The sequence below is a fragment of the Pezoporus flaviventris genome, unplaced genomic scaffold (assembly GCF_033815535.1).
Source record: "Pezoporus flaviventris isolate CSIRO_AGI_PZ_B2104156 unplaced genomic scaffold, CSIRO_AGI_Pfla_v1 ptg000007l, whole genome shotgun sequence".
Classification (NCBI taxonomy): Eukaryota; Metazoa; Chordata; class Aves; order Psittaciformes; family Psittacidae; genus Pezoporus; species Pezoporus flaviventris.
The window spans coordinates 49,575,705-49,594,461 of record NW_026892555.1 but is presented as its reverse complement, the minus strand read 5'-3'; the positions used below and the strand labels follow the sequence as shown (position 1 = coordinate 49,594,461).

Genomic DNA, 18,757 nt, shown 5'->3' with positions numbered 1-18,757 from the left:
AGGTCGTGGCCGTACAACAAGATGGAGGGGCTCAGGTGTGGCGGAGCAGTGAAGGTAAGCGGCTGAGGTGCTGCTGTGCGGTGATAAGTTCTGGTGTTTTTCTCCCTGTACAGCGAGGGGCAAGAATGGAGGGTAGTCCCTTTTCTACTCACCGCCGTAATGAGCCTTTAGCGGCTTCATCAACCCAGCGGCGGTAAGGAGGGTAACTGCGCTGTCAGGCTGCTCGTCCTGCCGAACTGCGGTGGGATGTGGCGGCGAGGAGGGGGTTCCGGCAAAACCGAGCTCCCGGTTCTAGTGTACGCGCGGGTACGGGCACTGTGGCCCGGCCTCTGTCGCGCTGGGGCGGCGGCTGTCCCCGGGCTTGTGTTATTGCTCTGAGCGCTGCCGTGTGAATTCCTGGTCTGTGCAGCTGCTGTGCCTTATTGCTGTTTTCTAACTTGTTAAAAGAGGGTCATCTTCAAGTTCATTGTGCTGTATAAAGTCATAGGGACTTCTTAAAAAACTTGTCAACTATAAAAATGTGGAATAAAGATAGAACAGAAGCAACAATTAGGAAACTAGATGAAGGCAGAAGTTCCTACACCATGTGCTGAAATGGAAATGCCTGTCAGGAGATAAGTACTGCATTATTAGACAATGGTAATTCTAAAAAGTGAACTCTGTAAAAACTTCCCACAGGAGGAGTTTGCGCCAGGAAGCACGTGTGATTGCCAGCTACAGTTTCAAGGAGTTGAGTTTTCTTCTTGAAAACGGGAGCCATGATGTCCGTGGTACATCGACTGACGGCTGGGTGGCTTGTGGATCATCTGTCTTTTATCAACCAGTGTGGCTATGAGATCTGTGACTCCTTTGCATACCCTGATGGTGTCACTCTCAATACTTCTGTCATATCTACTAGAGATTGTCATCCTACTTCTGCCTTTGCTGCCACTTCCTCAAGCGATGGTCCTGTTCCTGGTCTTGGAGATGTGATAGAAACAGAAGGTAAACCAGCAAAAACAAGATACACATTCCGGGAGGAATTCTTTGATGTTTCTAAGCCCCATATAGCTGCAGCTCCTGAGGAGCAGCTGTGGCAGGGGTGCCCTGAGGCGAGTCTCACAGAACTAAAGGCCAGCACCAGCAGAGGGGAACACCAAGCAGAAACCAAGAGTGGTGTCAGAGATTCTGTTGCCAGTGCTAGGAAGGTATGTTCTCCATAATACAGTAAGCTACAGTAACCCCTTGGTAAATAACATACCACTAACACTGTCTTGCACACTTCAGTTTCCTGAGATTATGTAGGAGATAAGGAGCTTTTCCGCCATAGATTTCAATATGCATGGAAAAACATCTCTCACAAGCACTCACAAAGGTATTCTTGTGTCCCTTATGTCAGTAATATGCATCCTTTGATGCAGAAGCAGTGTGTTGCTCACAAAATCTTCTGATGTTGGCTGTGGTGAGGCACTTGAGCTGAAACTGTGGTAGGTGTCAAGATTGTGCAGATTAACAAGAAGGGAAGGACAGTATGAATTTACTGTAAGTATGTAGATTGCTCAGTACTGTTCCTTATGGACAAAAAAGTGTGGCAGGTCTAAACCAACAAATGTAATCCTGAAGATGTAACTAATTTTCTCCTGTTACTGGTAAGCTGCACTTGAAGCCCATACCTTCAAGTATGGACCCAAAGAAGGTATGAACGTGAGCTGTGCATGTGCTAGGTATGTTCAGATCCCAGTGCCATGAGTAACATAGCACAGCTTTAGGCTTATGTACCTTGAGAACGCCTACAGCGGATGAGGTATTTTGAGATCGTATTTTTGCTTATTGGAGTTGTGATAGAAAAACATGTAATTCTTCTGCCTGTAATTCATTTCTATTTTATTATTTTTTTTCCTTTCATTGTGGAGTAATATTTTTTTTTCATTGTTTGCTCTTTGTGCAGAAACGTAAAAGGAAATGTGTATTCAACCAAGGTGAACTGGATGCTTTACAATACCATTCAAAGGTAAGTCTGAACTGAAGTATAATTTGCAAACACATGACATCTGACTTTGGGCATGTACAGAGTGCAACATGTGGTTGCAAACGAGTTCTGTTCTTGTAGCTTATTCCACTAATGGTAAGGTCAACTCTCTAGTCCTTAAATGAATAAGGGCTTACAGAAACTGTCTTCTGTGTAGATGTATGTGAAACGAACTAGACTTAGCTGCGGCTAAGACAGTTCAGAGAGCTGAAATCTGCATTCGCAAAGTATCTTTTACTGTTATAGCAGGGGGATTGGAACTAGGTGATCTTAAGGTGCTTTCCAACCCATAGAATAAGTATTCGATGATATGATAGTGATAAGTTGTGTATTAGTTGAATGGAAAGTGACTAATTTGAAATAAACAGCATAGTGTGTTTGAAGATTGGTGCACCTTTAGTGTATCAGGACAGTGTGCTGAAGTTATTCAAAGCTTCTCTGACCAAATGTACTCCTAGATGTCTCATTCTGCTAATGAGAAAAAATTTTATTCCCTTCCCCCTCTCTTGCCCCTCCCCCCCCCCCCCCAGCATTTTACATTGTAATACTAAAGTATCATGAATGGATTAGAATTCAGGTCTCTATTTAGTCTTATGTCTGTGATGTACTGGTGAAGTTACAACTGAATTAAACTGAGCTGTGTTAGTAAATCCTGGAAGTGTAATCTGTAGATGATGTTTGTCAGAAAGGAAGTTCACACTATTTCAGAAAGCGGCAAGAATGCATCAAAGGTGTTAGTCATATTGGGCCTCTTGTTTAATTCTGTTCCTCTTGGAGTATATTTAAATGACTAAATTTTTCTTCTTTTACATGGCAAAAGTTTTATAATAAACATGTACAATTTGCTATAGTACAGTGTAGAGGTCCTGTAGTTGTTGTGAATAGCCATGCATGTGCAGGAATGGCCTTAAAGGAGCAAGCAGAAGTTCAACATCAAAAGCAGGTTTATAAGTATGAAAATCTTTAAGCTAAAATAAAGTCCTTCAACAGTAGGAATAAGGGAACAATGAAGAGAAGCTTGATGTCTTGGAGGCCTGTGTAACTTCAAATGATTTTGAGTGAATATGCAAAGAAGACACTGTTTTGAAAAATCTGTGGTCCCAGTCAGCCTCTGATACTATTCTCAGATTAGAATGTATTGGTTTTTACTGTACTTGTGTTAAAGGTTGTAGCTCTGCAAGTCCATTCAGATTATTTTGGCACTGACTCATATCTTCAGAATCATTAAAAAAAAAAAAAAAGCCCAAATTTGTGTCTGCCACTGTATGTACGCATTGAATCCATTTATGAACTTTAGTCAGAATCAACATAGGAAACAGTAGAAAAGATGCTAAATTCCTTCAGCAGCCATTTGTTAAAACTACTGCTTGATAGTTAAGAGGCTTTGTCCACCTGTGAATTAACATGAGTGTAAAAGAAAAGCTATCTGCATTAATTCAGCTGTACAACTTGTAGCATTTATAAATAGACATTTATTTTGTTAAAGCAGTATGAACTTTTCCTGTCACAAACCTAAGTACTAAAAAGCTACTGCTTTGTCCCATCAGATACCTATATGGTAGTGCTATTAAAGAAATAATTAAAATTTCCTCACCATTAATTTGGGTATTGTAATAAAGAGTATTTTATAAAAGTGTCTTGTGAAGCTGAGCATTCCATAATCAGGAGCTTTAGAAATCATAAGTATTTGTACCTGGGACTGTTGCTTTTCTAAGTGAACAATAATGCCTCATTGATAATTACAGCTCGTAAAGGCTCAATGAGTTGGGGATAAACTAGGTCTCTAAGGGAAGGTTCTGGAAAGGGAAGGTGATGAAGGGAATGAGACTGTTTATAGATCCAGTAATTTTGTTGTGCTGGACTCACTGGTGGATTATTTGAGAGGTATGTTACTTAGAAAATTTGCAAAACCAAGTTATTATAATTTTATTTGCTGATTGTACTTCTGTATTACTTTTAAAATGCATAAACTATTGTTTTTCAAAGTGAATTAAAATGTGAAAAAATACTGACTTTTTGATCCCAACTTACCTCTCAAAAATGTGTTTATGAGCACAGTAACTTCAAATTAAATGAGAATTTTAACTTGCTTCAGATCATTGCATTGAAAGTTATATTTTTTTTGAACAATAATATTCCTCCTCTGTCTGTGAAACACTTTATTCTGTAGTATCTCAGTCTTTCTTTCTCCAGACTTTTAATTGTTGTAACTTTGTTAAAACAACCCTCAAACCAACAGCAAAAGTTAGCATGGCCTTATTATCATTACTATTGGACCTTTTGAGTTAGTAATCTCAGTATTTGGCAAAGATCCTTTTCCCACTCTGCAGATTGGAAATGTTTTGATTTCTATCACATTCCCTGATCAAGTAGATACGTGAAAGATAATTTATTTTCCCTTCTTTCTTTATGGTCACACAGGTCAGGAAGCTCATTTGGGAAGGCACATTGCATTTAGTCCAAGAAGGACTCAAAAGTGGTTTTCTCCACCGCACTGTTGCAGAACCCAGTTGCAGGAAGAATGCTGTTCCTGGACACATTGGCTGTGGGTTGGCTGAATTATGTGAAATGGCAAAGCAGCTTACAGCTGTGAATGAAAGTGACCATCAAGCTGTACATGTGCTAGATGATGAAACCTCCATTCCAGAGTGGGACCTGCTGTCATGTGTTACGGAAAACAGCTCAAACTGTGCAAAGATAGTTGAGCTAATGGGGCAGAAGTACTTGGTGCCACCAAAAAGCAGTTTCCTTTTGTCTGACATTTCATGTTTACAGCCTCTGCTGAACTGTAAGTATCTTTAGGCATTAGAATTTATAACTTTCCAACTGCCTGAGAAGGGCAGTTAGTGTTAAGATGGCTAATGGCTCAATGAACAAATTGTAATATACAGCATCATACCGATAAGAAATGCCGCTGCAAACTTTCAAAGTGGTTTGTGCAAATAGGTTAGGGTTTTCAAAGGAATCTTAAGTGGTTAGGGGCTCATGACATGGGAGGATTATCTATCTCCAGGAGCCTCCTTTAAAAAATCTCAGCCAAATTACAACAGTTTGAGCATGTTCTGAGCCACTGTCAATACGGAAGTCATGTAGATGCATTAAATTGACTAGCTGTGCTACTGGGTCCGTATCCCCAGGGTGAGGCTTTAACAGATAAATTTAATAGATAAATGGATGCTGCTGCTGTGGTGGGTCTTTGATTTTAGCTAGATTAGACCATGGGAGAGGGATGAGACTGTGCACCTTAAAGCAACGGTTCCCTTACACATTCATCCTGTTCAGCAGCAGGGGCTATTTAGATTTAGACTCATAGAATCATAGAATAGTTGGGCTTAAGGTCCTTTCCAACCCTATCTAGTCCTAACCCCCTTGCCATGGTCAAGGACACCTCACACTAAACCATGTCACCCAAATTGATTTGCATGAGCTGATTTTGAAACCAGCCTCAGTGTCCCCCAGAGAAGACAACAGTTTGAGAGGCTGCTGCATCCAGCTGGACTGTGAGTAGCCAACATGAGTTGACTTCTTAGCTGCTACATTTCACAGCTGACAATACTGAAAGATGAATTTGGCATAAGCCAAATCAGTAACGGGGAAATGGTGTGATTTTAGAATTAGAAACTCCTTTGTAAAAGTAAATCCAGAGGTATCCAAGCCAGTATCCCCAGCCTTAATGGGCAGTGCAGAAAGCCTTAAGCTAACAACGTGCAGCAGTCTTCGCTGTACATCACCATTCCACTAGCTTTCAGTTTGGCCTTTATAATTATTAGCAGTAGCTAAGCTTCATCAGACTGTCTCATAGGAAAGATCTTGCCTGTGAGCAAGACCAGGGGATTACTGCTCTACCCTCTAATGCCATGACTTTAGATTTTTTTATTTTTTGAGGATATCTGCTGTCCATTTTAATTAATATTTTTCTTCTTCCTTTTCACCTACCAAAAGTATTTCTGGTCAGTGCACTGTCAAAATGGCATCTCCAATGTTAATAAAGGGATAAGATGTAGAAATCATACTTACTGGACATGAAATATAAAACTGTTGTTCTTACTAGCTGTTTAGATAATTAGTATCAGACTCAATGAAGGAACTGATATGTTCTGTGGATAAAATAAAATTGGAGAGTCCCTTTTTTTCATGGATGTGTCCTGTATCTTCTGTCCTCCAACTAAAGTAGACACAGTTTCTCCCATGAAAACTCCCTCAGTTCTCTTCCTCTTGTCCATTAATTTCCATTTCATACACTGGGTCTAGCTCTCTGTCTCTCTTGATCTCCAGCAGTGCAAAACACAGTTTTCTGGAGCTGGTTTGAAGCTCTACATGACCTAGTTGACCTATTGAAAGATCAAACAGGACAGGAATCTTGCGTTCAGGGATACAGCCTTTCACTCAGCTGGGTGCCTTATTACGTAACTTCTGTGAGGAAACTGAGAAATTTTAATCTTTGAGACTTGCACTCTCAGAATGAAAACTGATAGAAGAGTTCCCAAGATGCTCCAAATTTCTTGGAGGGATCTGACACAGATCACATAAACATCCTTTCCTTAGGTAATCAGCCTAAACATTTCTGAAGTATATGATTATCAGAATTAAAACAAGCATGCTAGAAGCTTGTTCCAAATAAGAAACTTCTTATTTGGAAGGATCAGAAGAAACATGCAATTTTATTGCATATCAGTTTTAACTGGTAGATCTGTTTTAAAACTAGTTTACTGTCTTTTTTTTTCTTTTAATTTTTATTTTACTTTCCAGACAAGAAGTATGATGTAATCGTGATTGATCCACCATGGGAGAACAAGTCTGTTAAAAGGAGCAGCAGGTAAATTTTATAGTAAAACTTTGTCATCTTAGCTTACAAAGGGTGATTAACATTTTAATATGCTGATGCAATTCAAGACTAATAACTGTGAGACTATAGCTAAAACTAGCAAATATTTTGGAGTATGCCTACCTTCAAGTCTATGAAACATCTTGGGGACTTCACTGAAATGGCTTGGATATTTTGTATACAAAGTATTTGCAAGGGTATAGATGTTAAATTACCTAACTAGTGGGAGAATGTTAGCCCCTGAGATTTACAAGGAAAGTCTGGGTCCACTGTTTTCTAAGGCCCAGATCATGCAGATTGATCATGCAGATCATGTGAAAATAATAGGGTTACTTCAGCGGGCATAAAGCTAGATAAATGTGTATTTCCAGGACTGAGGTTCTATTTAGAAGTCTTACTTTTTTTTTTTTTTTTTGTTAATTTGAGTTGTTGTTTGAGCTTCAGTCTGATGGGTAGAAGAAAGTGATAATGCAGCAGTAAAATCCTCAAGTGCAGTAGGAACTTTCTGAGTAGTGCAGTTTATGAAGTCATTAACTTAAAATTTTTATAGCCTTCCTTTTCTACTGAGTAACATCAGGCTTATGCCAGTAGAGCTCTCTTGATTACTGCAGAATTGTATCTATGTGAAGGAAGGGCAGGCAAGAAATACAGCCTTACAAGAATGTCTACTGTAGCTTTTGAAGCTTGTTATGAAGACATAATTTGAACATGCAGAGACTGATTGGTAGGTTTACTTGGAAAGCTCTATAGAAACCTCCAGTAACTCGGAGTTAAACTCATCCAGGTGTTTTTCTTAACTATGTAAGTTACTCAGAGGAAAATTGTGGTTATTCACAAGCATGAATTAGTCAGCAAGACTCTGGCAAAAGCTGTAAAGAGCTATCACTGCTGTTAGCTACCTTGTTGACAGCTAATCTTTGTTTTGCATTTTGCATTTGTTGTGAATATTGTGATTTCTGGGCAGTTGAATTGTTTTGGATTTTGTCCTTGTTACCTGTTTCTTGCTGTTGTTCTCACTGTTCCATTGTACGGGGATCTGGGGCACCCAGACGATGGGTGTTGATTTCAGTAGGCAGTGTGCCCATGTTTTTGATACTTCAACATGTAGGTTCCAACAATTGTAACATCACTATTAGTGTAGAATAGCATCATGATGAAAGTGGTAGAGCAAGACAGGATCTGGATAGCACACTGATGTAGCATATCGTTAGCTCATAAATGTGCAGAATTGTTCTGAATAACCTAGGCAACTTTTATCTTTAATGGTAACTTAGAAATAATGAATAATTTCTGCAAATAATTGGAGAAGTGATTACTCTTTCTGACCTTTTAACTTGCCAGTCAAATTAGTGTTGCCCTTGCACTTGTAAATGACTCACTTGTCATTTTCGTTAAAAGAGAAATTACTACGAAAAGTGAGTAATGTTACATTGACTAAAGAGCTGCTTTTCACTGGTGTGAAGATGAGAGTATTGAATTACATATGGTATTTATTAAACGTGGGTTTTTAGGTATCTTCAGAGTCACAACTCATAATACTTTATTTTGGGGAATAGTAGAAGAATGTAGCTAAAGGTTCTGCTCAGTAAAAGGTAAATATATGTGCTAATTATTTTGTATCAGAATCCCGGTATCAAATTTGGCCACTGGGTGTCAGCCTTGATCCATTTTATCATGCGTTGTCAGGAGATGGTTCTTGAGATGCCTCGGCTAATTTCTTCATCCATTTGTGTTGCTTTGCAATTTTTGTATTCGGTACATGCTAACTTGTTTTCTCACTGTATTGGCACACAGATACAGCTACTTGTCTTCATGTCAAATAAAGCAGATTCCTGTACCAGCATTAGCTGCTCCAAATTGTCTTGTAGTCACATGGGTGACTAATAGACAGAAGCACTTGCATTTTGTTAAGGATGAACTTTATCCTCATTGGTCTGTGAAAACACTTGCTGAGTGGCACTGGGTAAAAGTAAGTTCTCAATTTGTTTTGTTGCTTTCTTGGAGACTGAGAGGGCTTGCACTGTGACACTTTATATTATGATTTGTCTGTTTACTTCCATGTGCTTTCATATTTGAGAAGTGTGGTATCATCAGTATCTTCCTTATGATCAAAGAAAAATATCTCAAAGGAATTGATACAAAAATCTTTCACTGTCTATTTTTAATTCCTTTGTGACAGATTACTGGAGCTGGAGAATTTGTATTTCCTTTGGATTCTTTACACAAAAAGCCCTATGAAGTTCTTGTACTGGGGAGAGTTCAAGGAGACGCAAAAGAAACCTCAAGGTATGCCAGGATATTTATGGTAAATGTGATTTTTGAGGCTGCTAGGATTCTCTTAATACATATATATATATCTAATATATATATATGTATCTCTGTCTCACTTGTTCATAATACAGTGTAATGTCCCAAAGTCTTTTGGCATCATCTTTGTGGAACTAAAAATAGCATTATTAGTTTTGGGGTAAGAGAGTGCTTTAGTAATACTGAAGGCTGGAAACCTTTTGTTCCTTTCATCAGTCTGTGTTGGGGAGTTGGCTGAGATAAAAGCCTTGTGGACAGGGCTTCCTTTGCTAACAGGTTCTCTTGGACTGTGAGTCCTTGGCATAAGCTGATGCCATTTTGGAGATGCTGATGTTTTTCTACGCATGAAAGCACACAGAACTGCATTGTTTGTTCTCAATCTCTTTGCTGGCTTTTTGTTAACCATGTTTTGAATAAAGCCTCAGTGATTTCATAAACTGTCCTAAACGTATATTGTGGCAGAGCAACATTTAATTTCCCTCAGACTTATCTGAAGTTTGACTGCTAATGAACATTCTGTGTCTTAGCTCCCATCTGAAGCTGGAGCATCACATTCAGTGATATTCATTCTCACACTTCTTTTCTTGTTCTGACTTATACAACAGGAAATCTGAAGATGTACTCCCAGTTCCAGAACATAAGTTAATTGTCAGCATACCCTGCAGTCTGCATTCACATAAACCCCCTCTTACTGGTACGTTTTGTTTTGTAATGTTTTTCTAGAGCATTGGGATTGGATGTCTGAAATGATGTACCTAGGATGAGGTACCTTTTATACGAAGCGCCTTAATTTCTAATATGCCAAGTAATTCTGCTCAACAGGACTTGTGGTTCCTCAACATTTCTGGAAATGTTCAGGCACCTAAGTCTTGGTCTCTAAAGATTAATATGAAAAGTAGAACTTGAGACATTGTTGTGTGGATATTTTGGGTAAACATGCAAAAAAAAGTAGCATTTTTAAATATTTTTCTTTAAATGCTGCAGGAACAGTTTATAGATTATGTGTGAAGTTATGCCATATGACCTAAAGTACATTGTGGGGGGATAGACACAATGACTTTGGGTATATGTAAATAGGATATCTTCTACTTAGTTAATAAAGCAGAAATCTCTTTCTTTATTATGTCATACTGAAAGAAATATTTTTATTCCTGCACAAGTTGCTTATACCCCTGCAGTACAGTTGTGCCTTTAAATCCAAAAACTTAATTATTTAAAAGCTGTTAACAATATATGGCAAATAAGGCATGCCCTGCTTATTTCTGAGGAGCTGTATTTAATTTACTGAAATTGATGCAGTGATTCCAGCCAGTTAGTGTGGGTGTGAATTCAACTTTTCAGAGTTTAGTTCAAAGAATTTTAAGTTTTTTGTGTGATACATTACGTTTTGCACATTTTTCTGGAACACTCTGACTAACTTCATCAATAGCAATAGTACTTCTTCCATCATCATAGGATATTAAATACATCAAAAATGGTTCTGTCCTTCCGTAAGAGGAGAACTCGGGACGAATCTGCAAATATTCCAGGTGCACATAGTGCTATGTAATCACATCAGAAAACGCAGGTAGAACAACTGCATAATTCTACTGATAGGGCAGGCATCACAGTTTGTTTCACTGACATGCTTTCCTTTTTCTGTTCTCAAGGAACAGAGCAGCTTCAATTAGGAAGCTGATCTGGACAGTTGTTACATGTTTGGGAAGGCTCTAGAATTTGTATTTTGGACTTACATTTATTAAATTAACATACGTATGTACCTGTTCAAACTAGTAGAAGACGTACTTTGATTAGATAAAATAATAAAAGGCAATTCTAGGAGGATCTTTTTGCAGTTCTGAAGTTACATCTTTAAGCATTAGGGCTATAACAGGAAGTATCTTTGTTGATTTAAGGTAATGAATGGCTGGGTAGTGATTTGTGAGGCAGCCATCTAGGGCTTCTTCAGAAAACTAATGCTTAGCAGCCCTCTTGGACACAAACAGGAAGCTTGTAAGGTATCCAGGGGTGCAAAACAGCAGCTTGTATGTATTTTAGAGAATTCTAGTGCCAGAGCAGAGCAGTTCTCTCATAGGGCAGAATCTAGAAACCATATTGGGAGTATCCTTTATAAATTATAATCCTTAATGGGTTTTGAAAGAAATTGTGCTAATTTATGTTTGTCTTCAGTCTTTACTTGAATGCTGAAATTCGATACCATCATGCAGCATTTATGTTTCTATTTGAAAAAAAGAATTTGCTATTGAGCAATATCAAGGTTTTTACAAATGTTTTATAAAACCCACATGTATTTTACAGTTTTGGCAGCGCCATTCAGAACATGGTTATGGAATGAAAAGGTAGACTGTAAGGCAAAAACTAATCGCTGATGCTTTGACTTCAACGTTGCAACGGGGTAATATTTTCAGGACCCGGCAGTATTCTCAAGTGGCCAGTAGAGAGCAGCTGAGCTACATCCTAGGGTGGTTCAGGAGCAATTTGAACAGAAGCAGAGATTTGGCAGTGGGGGAGAGGGACACTTGATGAGTCACACACATTCTTTATGCTTTGTTTAAGTAGTAACAAAGCCAAAAAAATTAGTATTTACTGATGCTGTCTGGCACTTTATTTCTTATTACTACTCTAAAGGTTGTATGTTGGTACATATGTAGCCACTCATGACTGATTATAACAGTCTATCTCTCTGGAGGAAGAGAAAGATGTAAATTAAAGTAAGCCATCAAAAAGAGATGCTTGGGTTCCTACAGTGCATTTAACCATGAAATTGTGACTGTGGGGGTTTTTGGTGATACATGTGCTGAGTTCAGTGCTTAGGGCTTTAATATGTCATTGTAAATGTACTTAAGCTTCTTTATGCAAATGTGTTAAAATGAAATTTTATTACTCCTGGTTTTGATACAAATAACAGCAGGTTTTCTTTCTAATTCAATACAATGTTACTGAAGATACAGAAGGTATTCTGTTACCCAGATGATGTGAAATAATGTAAAGCTTCAAACACCTTTTTTCTTTTTCCTGTTTTATAGATTCTTCTTATTATAGCTATTTTTTTCTCCAGTTTTTAAGCATGTAGGCTTATTGTTAGAAACTAATGCTGTTATATAGATGTATGCCTAAAATTCAAATTAATTCTTGGCTGTGCTCTAGTCACTTTGCATATCTCCAGCACAAGAGTGCAATGGGAAATCTTGGGAACTCCCTCCTGCTGTAGAAACCCTGGCTTGTAAGGCCATATTATAAAAGTGCTCTTGGAAGCAAAACCAAGTCAATGCTTTTTGTTTGCTTACGTACCTTGTGAAGCCTTACTGTTAGACTACAGTTGATAGGTGCATCAACATCTAGCTTTAAATTGAAGCTCAGGAAAGATGCTGAGATGTATAACCATTTTTGTGCTGAGTTTCAGCTCTTTTTCTTGTCCTACTCTGTTCACGGATTAGACAAACTGAGCAATAAAGACCTATACATTACGAACTCTTTTGAAGGCTTACTGTGAAATCAGTTCAATCATGTGCTTTGTGCTTTGCATGACTCACAAATCAGACAGTGGAAAGCTGACAGTTGTTTTCACTTCATGTATCCAATTTGCCATGAAGAACTTGCTATTTAGGTAATTCAAAGATAAGGGGAAACTGTTCTTATTTCAGATGTTTAAAAAAGCAGCATGCATCTTCAATGCATATTTAGGATAAAGAGCAGGCAGGTATGGCAGGTATCCTGCCTTGACCTCTAGATTGTGCTTCAGAAGGAAGTGGGTTTTCTGAAAGACCGGTGTTACATCTGCCAGTCAGCTTTGAGGTAGCTTCTTGTGTCCGATGGCATTAGATGCCCAGTATAGCTGCCTGAGTCGCTGTCATAGGGTTTATGACACCTACAAGTGATATAAAATAATCTATTTATTGTCTATTTAAGCTGTTTATTGCCAGTGATATCTGTAAGTGGATAGAATTAATTGTGTGGATCTATTCCTATGGTAGAAAAATTTTAGTATTTCATCTTTCTGCTGATGTAGATCCTCTAACCTGTTTTCAGGGGAAAAAAACTCCACAGTTTGCTTAAGGGCTGCAAGTCAGATACATGACAAGCCTAACAATGAAGCTGTGATTTGTAACTTGAATGCTGACTTTTCCTGTCTTAAGGAAACCAACGTAATGAGATTTTATTCCAACCAAATACAGCCATGTTATTGTCCTCTTGATCTGGTAATTTCCACTGCAGTGCAAGTTACTGCCTGATGTGATTATGTAAATACCTACAACCTAGCAATGAGAAATCATATTGTAATGTAATCTTGCTTTATATGTAATGTCTGTTTTTAAAAAAAACGCCGACTTAAAAAAAAACCTCTGACAGCAAGAGAGAAAGGGGGAGATTCTTGGGACTTCCTTTTTAAATTCTACGACCAAATTGATGGTTTGGCACAACCTTCCTGCTTCTGCTGCACTGACCCATTTATTAGCTACGTCTTTTTTCCTTTATGGCAAACCAAACTTTGAGGTTGGTTGGATCTCTTAAGTGTGCTTTTAAAATTTGTTCTCTTAGTCTTTAGTGCTTAGTAAAACTGCTTTTGATTACTGGCCTTAGTGCTGTGATGATATTTTTAGTTATACGTTTTAAGAACAAGTGTCAACATTAGTAATGTGCTCTTAATGAAATTATGTCACCTAATTGCTTCTTTTACTTAGAAGCCTATGTAAAAAGCAAAATGGTTCTATTTTGGGTTTGTATGGAGTGGGAAAAAGGTCATAAAGCTGGACTGCAGTAAGCTCTGCAAGACTTAATGCCCATTAGGATAAAAAGAAGATATTCTACAGATGTCAGGATCTGCAAACAGAGCTTATTGAAAGCTTTGGAGCTTTGCTTTGCACAGTCTCTGCCTTATCTTTTGTGGAAAAAGTGCAACCTCTTACAACATGGGCTTTCTTAAATAATCAAGAAAATAAACTTTTGGAATACCTTTGTTAGTCACAGAATCACAGAATGGTTTGGGGTGGAAGGAACCTTTACAGGTCATTCAGTCCAGCCCCCCTGCAGTGAGCAGGGACATCTTCAACTAGATGAGGGTGCTCAGAACCCCATCCAACCTGGTCTTGAGCACTTCCAGGGATGGGGCAGCCATAACTTCTCTGGGCAACCTATTTCTTATTCCTTCTACGTAACCTAAATTTCCTGACTTTCAGCTTAAAGCCATCCCCCTATCACTACATGTCCTAGTAAAAAGTCCATCTTGAGCTTTCCTGTAGGCCCCCTTCAGGTACTGGAAGGCTGCTTTGCTGTGTCCCCGGAGCCATCTCTTCTCTAGGCTGAACAGTTCTCTCAGCCTGTCTTCATAGTGGAGGTTCTGATCATCTTTGTGGCCTTCTTCTGGACTTGCTCTAAGAGGTCCACGTCCTTCTGTCCTCTTTTAGTTTAAACCAATTACCCCTTGTCCTATCACAACAGGCCCTACAAGGAAGTCTCTCCCCATCTTTCTTATAAGCCCCCTTTAAACATTGAAAGGCTTCAATAAGTTCTTCCTGAAGCTTTCTCTTCTCCAGGTTAAACAACCCCAACTCTCTCAGCCTGTCTTCATAGGAGAGGTGCTCCAGCCCTCTGATCATGTTGGCAGGAAAGTGTACACAAGAAATCCTTAACTAAACAGAGCATGGAAAAAGAACAATAAATTTTACCCCCCCCCTTTTTTTTTTTTTTAGATATGTGGTGGTTTTCCAAAATGGTATAAAAGCAGCTACTCATAAGTAGTGTCTAATTAGATGAACTCCTGTGACACCAATGTTCAGTGCAGCAAGTTTTCTGTCAAAATGTAGATTTTCCTCTATATTTCCCAGACTGTTCTCTGCAAATGTTAGATTTGTTTAAATATTTTAGCTTGCCTTGAAAAGGAGCAGGTTTTTAGAGTAAGGTTCCTGTTGGTAGTAGTATTTTTTAGAATAAAAGCTGCCTTAATGATAACCCATCTGACACATTTGTTTGACATTTGTTGAAGACTGGGGGGAAGGAGACTACATGTATGTGCCATGCCAAAATACAAGAAAGTCCAGAAACATCCATTACAAAATACTTAAAGAAAAAGTTTTGAATGGATTGAAGTCTTGGAAGAGGTAACCATGTAGGTAGGGAATACATCTGGGGTTGGCTATAAAATAAAGTGGATGCTTGTATTTCTGCAATAGGAGCAGTCCTTGACAAGATCAGCTTGGGTTTCACACAGGGGATCTGTGACTGGCAGATTTGATACAAAAAGTCACAGCTTGGATTGCACCAAAAAAAAAAAAAAAAAAAAAAAAAAAAGGCATTCCATCTTCTGCTTTGATGTATGCTGATTGGAAGTGTTTTTGCTTTCTGCAGTGATCATATCTGAAGAGACTGAGTCAAGCAACATAATGTTGGATTTATGAACCATATTTTTAAGCTGTGGAAATTCAGAAACCACTGGGAGATCTGATAAATGACCAAGAGACCCTTTGGAATAGAAAATGTTTTCATTTAGTTTTTCTTCTTTTGTCCTCAGGAACAAAAATAAGAACTTAACATGTAATTTTTAGTAGAGTTATGTTTTTTGGCCTTTCTGCCCTCTCTGTGTTGGGTACTCCTTAAACCTTTGCTTTTCCCAGGCATGTTTTTATGCATAATATCTTTGTAGATACTAGGTTTCCTGAAACCTAGTTGAAAATTTGTTTGACCCAGACACGAACCTGAATGGTTCTTTATGACATATAACATGTTTAACAGTAAGCTGTTTGCAGTAATAATTTTTTTGGCAAAATGCAAGATCTTTTTCTGTCAGTCCAAGAATAGTAGTTATAATCAGTGACACAATTGGTGACAGGCATCTGGATTACTTGGATTTAAGCAGTAAAAATGCCCAGCTGTAGAAGAAATTTAAAATTTATGTTACTGAATAAAAGAACACAGTTATATAAATATTTCTTCAATTGCCAGGCTGGTGTTGGGGAAAACAAAGTCCCTGCATTTTTATCGTCCTTTTATTGCTATTCTTATTTAACTGGTGTTTCTTCAGTTGTCATTAAAAACAAAAAAACATGCTTCTGTCCCCTTCAAGATGTGGAGGAAAAGAGTGATCTTAATTAAGGAAAGGCTTTATTTATTTATTTTAATAAACATTGCCCTGTGTTGTAGGAGCAAAGTGAGTCTTTAGGAAGTGTTTGGTTGATATTAGTGAAAAATTCAGAACTCATCAATGTAGAGGCTGAAATAAATCCTCATTCCCTTTCCCTAAATGAAAGCAAATAAATCAAGGCTATTGAAGGCCTTGACAGTGTTGTTCAGAATCTCAAGGGCACTTACTTAAAATTACTTTCTCACTATAAATAGTCTAGCTGTTTGATGAAACCCCTGAAATTAATTTGCTGTCTCTTCCTTTTGTAATAAACCACTCAGTTTTTCATCCACTGACTGCACAGAGAAGTTTTTGTTTGCTGTTGTTATTTGTACCTTTGTCACTGTTGTTTTCTTCTTCTGTTTCTTATCTTGCACAGGGGTTCTGGCAGAGTTTCTCAAGCCAGATGTGGAATGCTTGGAGTTGTTTGCTCGCAACCTACAGCCTGGCTGGACCAGTTGGGGAAACGAGGTTTTGAAGTTTCAGCACATGGATTATTTCACTGTTCTGCGAAATGAAAACTGAGTTGGGTCTTGTAGCTTTGTTCTGAAATTCCACACCTTCTCAGGAGGCTCCCAAACTTGCCTCTGTTAGTGATGGTGCCCTCAGAAGGTAACAGAAATAAAACCAGTTGTACTTTGGTTAAAATTCTTGAAGTGATAGGGTATCTGTTAAATGCTATCTCCATTTGTATGAACTGGTCCTTTATTTTGATTATCTTGAGATATTTAAACACTGATTTTTTCGAACCTTAAGAAAGGAAGGATATTTTGAGGTGTTCTTACTGCAGCTATCAAATCTAAGCATCATAAGCACTACAGTGTTGCACCTGTATTATTTTTAAAGAATGATGTATTATTTTTAAACATTGGCAATAGAAGTTCTGAATTACATAATGCTTCCTTAAAGAAGATTGTTTTTGTAGAACAATGGATTTGAAACTGAAATAAATGAAGGCACTGTATCCTACATGTTCGTCTATCTCAGGGAAATAAAAGGAGCAGTGGTGGTGTTAATTGGCAAATGAATTGTTGATTGACTGTATTCTATGTAAAACTACACTTTTAAAACAGTCAGCAATTCTGTCTTTCTGTATATGGTGCCATTTCTTTGAACACTTTCTAAATGATCAGTCTCAACATCTTACAAATTCTGCCTGTGAAGCTGTTAGATTGACCTGAAACTTTAAATGATTGTAAGTATCTTAAAAATTCTCTTTCCTAGATGACTTAATGAAGCCTTTGCCACTTACTCATTTGCAGCAGTAGAGGCAGAGCTGCTGGACAGGCTGATTTTCCTCATGGAAGCTCCTGAGTTCTGACTGCTTATAATGGGGAACAAAATGCATTGCGTACCTTTTTTACATTCATTTTTCCCTTTAGGTAGCCTGAGATGTGAAGGTTTTTAATCTTTAAATGTTAGAAGACTTTTTATTTATATGATTTTGTAAAAAAAAAAAAAAAAAAGAAAAATAATAAAACCTTGTCAGTGTTTTATTTGCAGACCAGTTTCTATCCCACTGTTCCAATTTTTTGTTTGGGAGTTAACAAGAAAAATGCCCTTTTGTTTTTTTCTCTTTTTTTTTTTCTTTTTTTACTAACAGTTAAATGTATACTCAAAATCAGTAAATAATATAACACTGAAAGTTGTTATCCAGCCGGACACTTCTTGCTGCATGATTTTATTCAGCCTACATTTTAAACTGTCATGACGTAAGCAATCTTACCTAGAACTGTAAGGGATAAGAAAGATATCCCTGCCTGTGGCAAGGGGGTTGGAAGTAGATCATCTTAAACATCCTTTCCAGCCCTAACTTTTCCATGATTCTGTGAGGGTTTTTTTATTTGCTTTCATTTTTACAAAATATTCACTACCTGGAGCTTCTGTGTTCCCAGCCACAATTCTTCTGCCAAGATCATCCTCGCAAGGTGGTCTCAGTACTAAATGACTGTATGAGACTCAAGTATAGAATAAATTGTAACTGCTGCCCATATCTAGTTTTCCCTTTGTACTTTAAAAACTGCACAAGAAATTATGATGCCTGTTCCACATTCGCCGATATGCGTGGCTCTGGATTATCTTTTAGTTGCAAAAATGGAAAGGTATGAACAGTCTTGGAGTTCAGGGAACCACCTTTCTCCTCTGAGCTAAGCAGCAGAACCCTTCTAAGGGAATGACCTTCTTCAAGCTGTTTAAGGATTGAGGAACTATTTAATCTGTGTTTTCTGTGGGGCCTGTTTGCAAGTCAGGGCATTCTAGCCTTCCCTCCGCCTTCTGACCTGCTGTGCTGAGAAACTGAGCAGCTAATTTCAGCAGCTAATTCCAGGCCCTGAGTATGGTTTATATGTAGAGGGCATGTACACGCAGGTTATAAGCTTCTCAGTCTGGAAATCAAAAGTTGAAGATTGACATATAAATAATACTTGATCCTGTCATACATGGTTACAAATTGGGCTTTGGACAGCTGTTTGCTCAGCTGCTTTTCCAGCACTCTGGCTAT

General features: G+C 38.1%; 1 protein-coding gene across 1 annotated transcript; it reads left to right on the top strand.

The window, feature by feature from the left end:
* The first annotated feature begins 608 nt into the window (after positions 1-608).
* On the top strand, positions 609-16,994 carry METTL4 (methyltransferase 4, N6-adenosine). The gene is made up of 8 exons (XM_061448678.1): positions 609-1,187; positions 1,928-1,990; positions 4,430-4,796; positions 6,758-6,824; positions 8,628-8,802; positions 9,013-9,119; positions 9,746-9,834; positions 16,637-16,994. Exons 1-8 carry the CDS (start codon positions 759-761, stop codon positions 16,780-16,782), a joined length of 1,443 nt encoding a protein of 480 aa, XP_061304662.1. The 5' UTR covers positions 609-758; the 3' UTR covers positions 16,783-16,994.
* Positions 16,995-18,757: the final 1,763 nt, after the last annotated feature.

What these genes read in the sequence shown, in the direction of transcription:
- METTL4 (XM_061448678.1), top strand. Translation starts at nt 759, where the DNA reads ATGATGTCCGTGGTACATCGACTGACGGCTGGGTGGCTTGTGGATCAT. An exon ending in CTGTTGCCAGTGCTAGGAAG is followed by an intron (nt 1,188 to 1,927) that starts GTATGTTCTCCA and finishes CTCTTTGTGCAG; the next exon opens with AAACGTAAAAGGAAATGTGT. An exon ending in GACGCAAAAGAAACCTCAAG is followed by an intron (nt 9,120 to 9,745) that starts GTATGCCAGGAT and finishes CTTATACAACAG; the next exon opens with GAAATCTGAAGATGTACTCC.